The 11,069-nt window shown below is 46.5% G+C and overlaps 1 protein-coding gene across 1 annotated transcript in view; it reads left to right on the plus strand.

The window, feature by feature from the left end:
• The window catches only part of EIF2B2 (eukaryotic translation initiation factor 2B subunit beta), a gene marked incomplete at its 5' end in the record, with an annotated part of 30,338 nt that extends 21,673 nt beyond the window's left edge, over positions 1–8,665 (plus strand). Inside the window, 2 exon segments of the mRNA XM_056553269.1 lie at positions 8,348–8,414; positions 8,485–8,665. Of these exon segments, the coding sequence (XP_056409244.1) occupies positions 8,348–8,414; positions 8,485–8,642 (225 nt within the window).
• Positions 8,666–11,069: the final 2,404 nt, after the last annotated feature.

Raw genomic sequence — 11,069 nt, forward strand, 5'->3', positions numbered from 1 at the left:
ATATATACACTTATATACTGTCCCCTCAGGTATCTTATATATATATATATATATACACTTATATACTGTCCCCTCAGGTATCATGTATATATACACTTATATACTGTCCCCTCAGGTATCATGTGTATATATACACTTATATACTGTCCCCTCAGGTATCATGTGTATATATACACTTATATACTGTCCCCTCAGGTATCATGTATACATACACTTATATACTGTCCCCTCAGGTATCATGTATACACACACACTTATATACTGTCCCCTCAGGTATCATGTGTATATATACACTTATATACTGTCCCCTCAGGTATCATGTATATATATACACTTATATACTGTCCCCTCAGGTATCATGTATACATACACTTATATACTGTCCCCTCAGGTATCATGTGTATATATACACTTATATACTGTCCCCTCAGGTATCATGTATACATACACTTATATACTGTCCCCTCAGGTATCATGTATATATATACACACTTATATACTGTCCCCTCAGGTATCATGTGTATATATACACTTATATACTGTCCCCTCAGGTATCATGTATACACACACACTTATATACTGTCCCCTCAGGTATCATGTATATATACACTTATATACTGTCCCCTCAGGTATCATGTATACACACTTATATACTGTCCCCTCAGGTATCATGTATACACACACTTATATACTGTCCCCTCAGGTATCATGTATATATACACTTTTATATACTGTCCCCTCAGGTATCATGTATATATAAACTTATATACTGTCCCCTCAGGTATCATGTATATATACACTTATATACTGTCCCCTCAGGTATCATGTATACACACACACTTATATACTGTCCCCTCAGGTATCATGTATATATACACTTATATACTGTCCCCTCAGGTATCTTATATATATATATATATATATATATATACACTTATATACTGTCCCCTCAGGTATCTTATATATATATATATATATATATATATATATATATATATATACACTTATATACTGTCCCCTCAGGTATCATATATATATATATATATATATATATATATATATATATATACACTTATATACTGTCCCCCCAGGTATCATGTATATATACACTTATATACTGTCCCCTCAGGTATCATGTGTATATATATATATATATATATATATATACACTTATATACTGTCCCCTCAGGTATCTTATATATATACACTTATATACTGTCCCCCCAGGTATCATGTATATATACACTTATATACTGTCCCCTCAGGTATCTTATATATATATATATATATATATATATACACTTATATACTGTCCCCCCAGGTATCATGTATATATACACTTATATACTGTCCCCTCAGGTATCATGTGTATATATATATATATATATATATATATATATATATACACTTATATACTGTTCCCTCAGGTATCTTATATATATATACACTTATATACTGTCCCCTCAGGTATCATGTATATATACACTTATATACTGTCCCCTCAGGTATCATGTATATATACACTTATATACTGTCCCCTCAGGTATCATGTATATATACACTTATATACTGTCCCCTCAGGTATCATGTATATATACACTTATATACTGTCCCCTCAGGTATCATGTATATATACACTTATATACTGTCCCCTCAGGTATCATGTATATATACACTTATATACTGTCCCCTCAGGTATCATGTATGTGTCTCTGTTTTTCTCTCTCTCTTTCGTCGTCCCTACAGCGGCACGAATGGGTTAACATTGACTTGCTACCCGGAATGAAGAAACACACTAGCAAAGCAATTAAGCAAGTTAATTAAAGTTAATTACACAACTGTCTACTATAAAACCCCCTCAAGAACACACACTTGTATTCTTTTTTTCTTCACTCGGAATGAAAGTCGGAAGCAAGGTACTTACACCTGGGGCTTCCTAGGTTCCTGAGTCTGGGTCGGCCGCATACCGGATGCTATCTCTGGTCCCTCAGCCGTTACCCCAACGCTGCTTGATCCCGGTGGCGGCGTGGTATTCACTATCTTGTTCCCATCAGTAAGAATGGAGAAAATGGGACGCCGGTTTCCAGCAGCACTCCCCGTCAGCTGGGTGAGTGTCTGCGCATGCGCAGGATCGTCACTTCCGGCCCTCGGTAAGATAAGACGGGGCAATATTTTTTCTGTCGGGGCGGGCCTGCCAGGCAGGTGTAGGGAAGTTGTATTCCGCTGCACCTCACATTTTCGGTTTTGATCAGTTGTTTCCTGCCGCGTATCGGCCCTCCAAGATGGCGGCAGCAGTCTGTTGCATCTTGCCCCACTTCCACTGTGTCACTTCCGGTCTGCACCGGAAATGGACCGCAGGCAAACTATTTCTGACCGGCTGGATCTGCAAATGGCTGCACTCAGCCTTGGGCAGCAGATCTTTCGGCCGGTCAGAGGTATCAGTATAGTTTTTTTTTCCCCTATATGATACATCTATCATAATTGTGGATTATACTATATCCTTGGGGACTTTCTCTTTTGAGTTTTAGATGTTTCCTTCTGGAAAGGCAAAGAGGAAGTCCAAGCACACTCTGTGTTCCAAGTGTGAACAGCCATTGCCTGAATCTTGCCCTCAAGACATATGTGTAAAGTGCTTAAATCCATCAGATACCATACAAACAAGCTCCTTTTTGTTGTTGTTCAAAGGTGAAATGTGCAATACCTTTAAAGAAATTAAAGATTCCTTTCTCCCAAAGAAGAGGAAGAGATCTGAAAGAGTTACCGCCCCTGCATCCCCAGGGTCTTCATCGGGAGATTCTGAGAACTCTTCCTCTAGTAATCTTCCATGACATGGACGATGGCTTATATTTACTGCCAAAAGAAAAATTTCCAAAATTACTAGCGGCTGTGAAAGATACAGTTGAATCTAACAAAGATGTATCTAGTAAGCCCAAAAAGGATCAATTATACTACTTCCCCAGTTGCCTGACATGCACCTGCCATCCCATCCTATTCTTACTGATTAGTTTAAAAAAAAATGGCCTAAGCCAGACAAGAAATCAGATGCAGGCTCTCGTTTTAAATCCACATATAGATTTGATCCTAAGACAGCAGCAGAGTGGGAGAATCTCCCTAAATTAGATCTAGTGGCAGCAAGAATGGTTAAGAAGTGTCACTTTCCATCCGATGAGTCCTCTAGGTTGTCGGACCCGCTAGAGAGGAAGGCGGATAACTTTGCCAAAAAGAATTACATAACTGCAGCATCCACCTCTAAGATTGCGGCATCATCCATTCCGGTAGCGAGAGCACTCAGAATCTGGCTAAGCCAGTTATCTCAGGACATAGAGGCGGGGTACCTAGAGATCGCTTGATAAAAGGAATGGAAGTAATGAAGTCTGCCGCTGAGTTTTAGTGCAACGCCCCGGTGGATGTAATGAAGTTTTCTTCCAGATGTCTGGCTCTCTCCAACGCTACCAGAAGGGCCCTGTGGATGAAACAGTGGTCAGGGAACATGTCGTCTAAGTTTAGTTTCATCAATCTACCATTCCATCCGGCGTCTGTTTGGTCCTAACCTTAAAAATGTCTTGAAGTCCTATAATGAGGAAAAGGATGCAGCCTTTCCCTTTGAGAGAAAGAAGCCTGGTAGATTCCCTTCTGGTAGGGCCAGATACTCCCCGAAAAGGAATTATTCCTTTCGGCAAAATAAGATGAATTATCGTAAAAGACAAGATTCTTTGACTCTGTAAGTTAAAAAGAAGCCCTTTACCAAGGACTCGTGACGCCAGTAGAGGCATTCCAGTGGGGGGGGGGGGCAGGCTAAAGTTTTTTTTTTTTTCTTCTTACATTTGGCAAGAGACATCATCCGATGCCTGGGTGATGAACACTATAACAAGGGGAAACTCCCTAGAGCTAAATTCCCGACCTCCATGAAAATTCATGGTCAACAGATCGTCCAATCCAGTAGTGCTGCAATTGATAGAAGAGTTCATCGCCAAGCATGCTCTCCAGAGTTCCCAAGAAAGAACAGTTCAAAGGGCTATATTCTCTGGTGTTTTCGGTTCCCTAGGCATCAGGAGGATGGAGGCTTGTGATAGACCTCTCCTATTTGAACCAGTTTTTCCGGAAACGCAAGTTTCGGATGGAGTCTATCAAATCCGTGATAATGAACATAGAGGAAGGAGACTTCTTGGCATCAATAGATCTCCAAGATGTGTACCTTCATGTTCCCATTCTCCAATCCCACAGGAAATATCTCAGAATTTCAGAATTGCGCTCCAGGTTCAACATCAGATCCTCCCCTTTCAGTTTACCTGTCTCCCCTTTGGTATCACGTCAGCCCCTCGCGCGTTTACCAAAATAGTGGTCGTCCTTACAGCATCCTTACGTCTCCAGGGGATAACAATAACACCATATCTGGACGATTGGTTGATCAGAGCACCATCAGAGTCTCTCTTAAAACAACTCTCTCAGCACTACTCTACAAGTACTAGACTTCCACGGTTTTCTGGTGAATGTAAAAAAAATCATGCTTGACTCCTTCCACAGTGATATCATACCTGGGGTTCTCCATAGACACATTGGGGGACATTTCCTAATCTAGTCTATTCTGGGTATGCTTATAGACCAGCGTATGTGGTAGTCTCCTGTCTATTGTGCTCCTAATTTATCAAAGGTCTCACAGCCCTTGATAGATTCTGTGCTCAGACTTCAGGGTCTACAGCTTAAACTGCATTTAGACCTACTCCAACATGGTCTGACATTTCAGCGTATTTTGGGCAGATGCGACTTGTCGCACAAAAGTCGCACTTGATAAATTCAGCACAAATTTCCATCTAAAATAGACTTGCATGCATCATGTTCTAAAAATCCTCTACAGCAAAAGTCGCACATATTTAGACTGCAACTTTCTGTGCGATAAATTTAGACAGGAAAAAACTGTCAATCTTTTGATAAATCTCCCCCATTGAGAATGAGACTCTTCTTATCAGATCAGAGAGCCAGCAGCCTCCAATCAGCCGTCCAGAATCTTCTATTGCTGGATCATTGTCCAGTGAGGTCAGCCATGTGGGTCTTGGGGATGATGACATCTTCTCTGGAAGCAGTCCTGTGGGCGAGATCTCATTTCAGAGGTCTTCAAGATTGCATCTTCTCTCAGTGGAACAAGTCTCTTCAGTCTCTGGACTCCAACATCAGCATCCCACTGAAAGTTCGACAAGATCTCTATTGGTGGTTGCATCCCCAGCGCTTTCTTTAAGGCAGGTCTCTTCGGACTCAGACTCCGATAGTCCTCACATCGGATGCCTCAGGCTTAGCTTGGGGTGCTCATGTACAAGATCACTGGATTCAAGGTGTTTGGTCTCGGAAGGAACGCCAAATGTCATTGAATCTAAAAGAGCTGACAGCAATAAGGAAAGCGCTGGTTCTCTTCAAGCCCTGGCTTCTCCACAGAGCAGTCAAAGTGCAAACGGCAACCTAGTGTCCGTCTTCTACCTGAACAAGCAGGGAGGGACACGCAGCCAGTCCCTGAGGAAAGAATGTGCCCGCATAATGTCTTGGGCAGAGAAACATCTATCAATATCAGCAGTCCACATCAGAGGAGTGGACAACGCAAAAGCGGACTGGTTGAGCAGGAATGCCATTTGTCCAGGAGAGTGGGAATTGAATCCCCTAATATTCAACCAGTTAACTTCCAAATTGGGACTACCGACTCTGGATGCCATGGTGACCTCCCGCAACAAGAAGTTGGCCCAATTTTGCTCTCTGTCGAGGATGGGCAACCCTCTGGTGATAGATGGCCTATCAGTGAGTTGGAGGAAGGATTTCGTTTATATCTTTCCCCCAATCCCATTGATTCCAAAGGTGCTACAGAAGATCCGGGACGAAAAAGTTCGAGCAGTAGCTATTCTACCGTTCTGGCCCAGGAGGGCCTGGTTCTTGCTGGCCCTGAATTTGGCGAATCGGCAAGTCTGGAAACTGCCCATTCAGAAAGATCTCATTCTCCAGTCAGGGATGTTTCACCCAGACCTCCAGAGGTTGCAACTCACGGCATGGAATATGAACGCAAAGCTCTGATGGATCAAGGATTGTCTCAGGAAGTAGTTACTACTCTTTAAGCTTCCAGAAAACCAGCCACCCTAAGGGTATATAACAGAGTATGGTCCCTGTATTCATCATGGTGTCTCAGGAAAGCTCTTGCTCCAGAAGAAGTTGCCTCTCTTCTCCAGTTCCTACAAGAAGGCTTTCAGAAAGGTCTAAGACAAATACTTTGAAAGTACAGTTAACAGCCATCAACTCCTGCCTCAATGGAATTTTCTCAGGGAAGCCTCTCATTAGCAGGTTCTTCAGGGCTATTAAGTTGAGTCCAACTTTCCATAACCCTTTACCATCATGGGATTTGACACTAGTCCTAAGAAGTCTGACCTTACCTCCCTTTGAGCCAATACAAGAGTCGTCCTTGAAGCATGTATCCTTGAAATGTCTATTTCTGATAGCTATTACATCAGCGAGAAGATTGAGTTACAAGCACTCTCATCAAAGGAACCTTATCTTCGCATGATGGCGGAGTCAGTCGTATTGAGAACCATGCCCGGATTCTTAAAGTGGCCTCTAGTTCTAATATAAATGAAAAGTTTGTCTTGCCAATTTTCAAAGACTCGTCTAGCAATGGGCTATATCTTTTAGATGTTAAAAGAACTATTGTCGCTTATCTGAGTAAAACCTCGGAATTTAGACAGTCTGAAGCACTCTTTGTTCAACTTCAAGGGCAGAAATAAGGGGCAGAAAGTGAGTAAATCATCCCTTGCAAGGTGGATAAGAGACACCATCCAAATTTATCTGTTAGAAGGCAAAGACTCTCCCCTCTTGTTAAAAGCTCACTCGACGAGATCCATGTCTACATCCTAGGCCGAGAGATATCATGTTCCGCTGGACCAAATTTGCAAGGCGGCTACATGGGCTTCACCCAACACGTTCATCAAGCATTACAGGTTGGACGTCATGTCGTCCAGAGGATCGGCCTTTTGGTATGAGTGTCCTGCAAGGTGCCAATGTGCCCTCCCTGTATTAAAGTTACTGCTATGCATGTCCCATTCGTGCCGCCGTAGGGACGACCAGGAAGTAGAAAATTTGTTGCTCACCTGAAATTTTTTTCCTGTAGTCCATAGGCGGCACAATTATACCCTCCCTTATTAAATTTACTTGGTGCATACGATACAAGTGTCTGTGTTCTTGAGGGGGTTTTATAGTAGACAGTTGTGTAATTAACTTTAACTTGCTTAATTGCTTTGCTAGTGTGTTTCTTCATTCCGTGTAGCAAGTCAATGTTAACCCATTCATGCTGCCTATGGACTATATATATATATCTATCTTCTATCTTCTAATCTCTATCTCCGTTTACGATCCCCTGTGTGCTCTGGTGATTGTCTCCTACCTGTCCTCAGGGCTCCAGAACATCCTCTTCGGGATTGCCTGCATCGCCGGCGCTCTCCTCCATCGTCATCACGTCGCCGCGCAATGCCATCCCGTCATCCAATAGGAGCAGCGTGCGTAGTTACAGCGACGTGAAAGCGATGATTCCAGAGACGTCCGGAGCGGTGGGGACAGGAGAGTATAATTTCCTATTCTTTCCATTGCACGGTTCCCTTAACATACGATGGTTCATTTAGAACGGGGAGAGATAGAGATTAGAGATGGGTTCTAAATGAACCATCGTATGTTAAGGGAACCGTGCAATGGAAAGAATAGGAAATTATACTCTCCTGTCCCCACCGCTCCGGACGTCTCTGGAATCATCGCTTTCACGTCGCTGTAACTACGCACGCTGCTCCTATTGGATGACGGGGATGGCATGCGCGGCGACGTGATGACGATGGAGGGAAAGCGCCGGCGATGCAGGCAATCCCGAAGAGGATGTTCTGGAGCCCTGAGGACAGGTAGGAGACAATCACCAGAGCACACGGGGCATCGTAAACGGCTATCCGGTGGTGGCTGAAGCAGTCTGTGCGGCTGGATTGCAGTTTATGCGATGGCCCCCGACATACAAAAGGGATCGTATGGTGATAGAGGGTTAGAGAGATTATTTGAGGGGACAGCATTATATATACAGCATTGTGTGTGTGTGTAGAGAGATACATCTGCCCCCCCCCCCCCCCCCCCTGTATGTATTACCCCCTCAGGTCCTGTAGTGGTCTCTGACACCCCCCCCACTTATTGCCCCCTAAGGTCCTGTAATGGTGTCTGACCCCCCCCCTCTATATGTATTGCCCCCTCAGGTCCTGTAATGGTGTCTGACCCCCCCCCCCCCCTCTCTGTATGTATTGCCCCCCTCAGGTCCTGTAGCGGTGTCTGACCTTTTGCCCTCTCTCTGCAGTTCCCTAATGAAGAGGACTCCTTTCACAAGTTTGTGTCCCCGCAGGAGGTTCTTCCCTTCTCGGAGGGTGAGTGTGGGGCACTTGGGGGGAGGGAGATGTGCAGCATCTACATCTCTTATTTCTCTCTCTCTGGCAGGGGAGATCCTGGCCCAAGTGAGCGCACACTGCCCCATCTTTGATCATGTTCCGGCCGAGCTTATAACGCTCTTCATATCCAACATCGGGGGGAACGCACCGTCCTACATCTACCGCCTGATGAGCGAGCTCTACCACCCCGCCGACCATGACCTGTGATCAATAAACACCTGGAAAAGATGGTTTGCTGGAGGACTCCTCCTCATTATACATGTTCTGTGTACATGGGGGGTGGAGAACACCCTCATCCTCCTCCTCATACATGTTCGGTGTAAACGGGGGGAAACCAACCACGCCTCCCCCCCCCCCAAAAAAAAAAAAAAACACAATCACACACAACGCGTTCCTCAAGGTTTTGATTTCACAACCAAGAAGTAAAAGTCATTGAATTCTGATATAAAAGTCTTTAAGTTAATTTAATGAGCACCGTGTGGTCATGACACGTGGCAGAGTTTCTGAGCAGAATAAAGTGTTGTCTGAGGAATGTTGTGCCACGCTGAATACAAATCATCAGGATTCGCTGCTCCCTGTGCTAATGCCCACCCAATGATGTCCCCGCTGTGCTCAATGGGAGACGCTGCCAGCCCTGGTGGAATGTTTAGGCCACGTCAGCTGCTCACAAGGGACACACCTGACCTGGGAAGTGGTGATGGCGGACCCTCCCTCCCTCCTCCTGTTCAGCGGTGGCAGCGGACCCTCCTTCCTCCTGTTCAGCGGTGACGGCGGACCCTCCCTTCTCTTGTTCAGCGGTGACGGCGGACCCTCCCTTCTCTTGTTCAGCGGTGACGGCAGACCCTCCTTCCTCCTGTTCAGCGGTGACGGCGGACCCTCCTTCCTCCTGTTAAGCGGTGACGGCAGACCCTCCCTCCTCCTGTTCAAGTGGTGGCAGCGGACCCTCCCTTCTCTTGTTCAGCGGTGACGGCAGACCCTCCCTCCTCCTGTTCAGCGGGTGGCAGCGGACCCTCCCTTCTCCTGTTCAGCGGTGACGGCGGACCCTCCCTTCTCTTGTTCAGCGGTGACGGCAGACCCTTCCTTCTCCTGTTCAGCGGTGACGGCGGACCCTCCCTTCTCTTGTTCAGCGGTGACGGCAGACCCTCCTTCCTCCTGTTAAGCGGTGACGGCAGACCCTCCCTCCTCCTGTTCAGTGGTGGCAGCGGACCCTCCCTTCTCTTGTTCAGCGGTGACGGCAGACCCTCCCTCCTCCTGTTCAGCCGGTGGCAGCGGACCCCTCCCTTCTCTTGTTCAGCGGTGGCAGCGGACCCTCCCTTCTCTTGTTCAGCGGTGACGGCAGACCCTCCCCTCCTCCTGTTCAGCGGTGGCAGCGGACCCTCCCTTCTCCTGTTCAGCCGGTGACGGCGGACCCTCCCTTCTCTTGTTCAGCCGGTGACGGCAGACCCTTCCTTCTCCTGTTCAGCGGTGACGGTGGACCCTTCCTTCCTCCTGTTAAGCGGTGACGGCGGACCCTCCCTTCTCTTGTTCAGCGGTGATGCCCCCTTGTCATTCAGCGGTTAGGATCACTGCCATCGTCTCAGACACTTCAGGTTTGGTTTTGGAGAAACCTGTGGAGAAAAAAAACTTCTGTGCCTCAGATGTTTCAAGGAGTAATCCCTCTCCTCGCTGTAAGGGTTTCGGACCTCCCTGGCTGCCATGGGTGGTCTGGAGTCTGCACTTACCTCTGGCTCAGGAGCGATGTGCTGCAGATCAGCAAGGGGCAGGATTGATGGGCGTCCATGTGCACACTGGAAAGGCAGGGAACACTGCGCGAGAGAGTGCATCAGATGGCGGCATTCCTCCACAGTGAGGGGGTGGTTAAACTTCACTGCACTGTGATGACATCAGACTTAGATGCTGCCCGAGAACATGGGACTCTAGGGGGCAGCACAAGGCACTGCAGGACCAGCAACAGGAGGATCTGTGGAGGACACTGTGCTATGTGATTATATTCTCACCATGACAGGCCTGTGAAGCCAGCACCTTAAGGACAGTTCCTGGGACCACCCCATGTCCTGCACCAGGCACCTGCAACAACTACACAAAAACCACAATTAGACAGTGAAATGGTGGAATGACTAATGAGGCTATGTACAATTGTTCTTCTGTTGGAACAGGTATGAGATGGCGACCGTTAGAACAGATGCCCCGTCCTGGGCAGTTTGGGTTGTGAGCGGGTGACACTTGACCTCAGTATAACATTGGGGTCACTTGTCTCTGCTCTCACCTGCACTTGTTCCTTCAGACATTCCTGTGGGAGAAGAGAACAAACAGTGTGATGGATGTTCCCCAGGCCCCACAGCGCTTGTCCCCCGCGGGCGCCTACCCCGCTCACCTCCACCAGGCTCCTGATCACTGCTGATCTCCCTCGCTGGGTTTCATTGACTTCTCTTTCCAAAAAACACAAAGGAATCTCACTGACTAGAACTAGGGGGCCCCCAGGGTCCGGGAATGAGACTGAAAGGCCGACTCTCCGCAGTGTCCCCCCGAGTGTCCTGCAGCCAGAGGAGCAGGAACGGTCATGATCACTGGTTGGCTGGAGCCCGTCACATGACCAGAAGAGAAATTACCTGAGAACACGATAATCTTCCTCAG

Source organism: Hyla sarda, unplaced genomic scaffold (assembly GCF_029499605.1).
Source record: "Hyla sarda isolate aHylSar1 unplaced genomic scaffold, aHylSar1.hap1 scaffold_2668, whole genome shotgun sequence".
In the NCBI taxonomy this organism is placed as follows: domain Eukaryota; kingdom Metazoa; phylum Chordata; class Amphibia; order Anura; family Hylidae; genus Hyla; species Hyla sarda.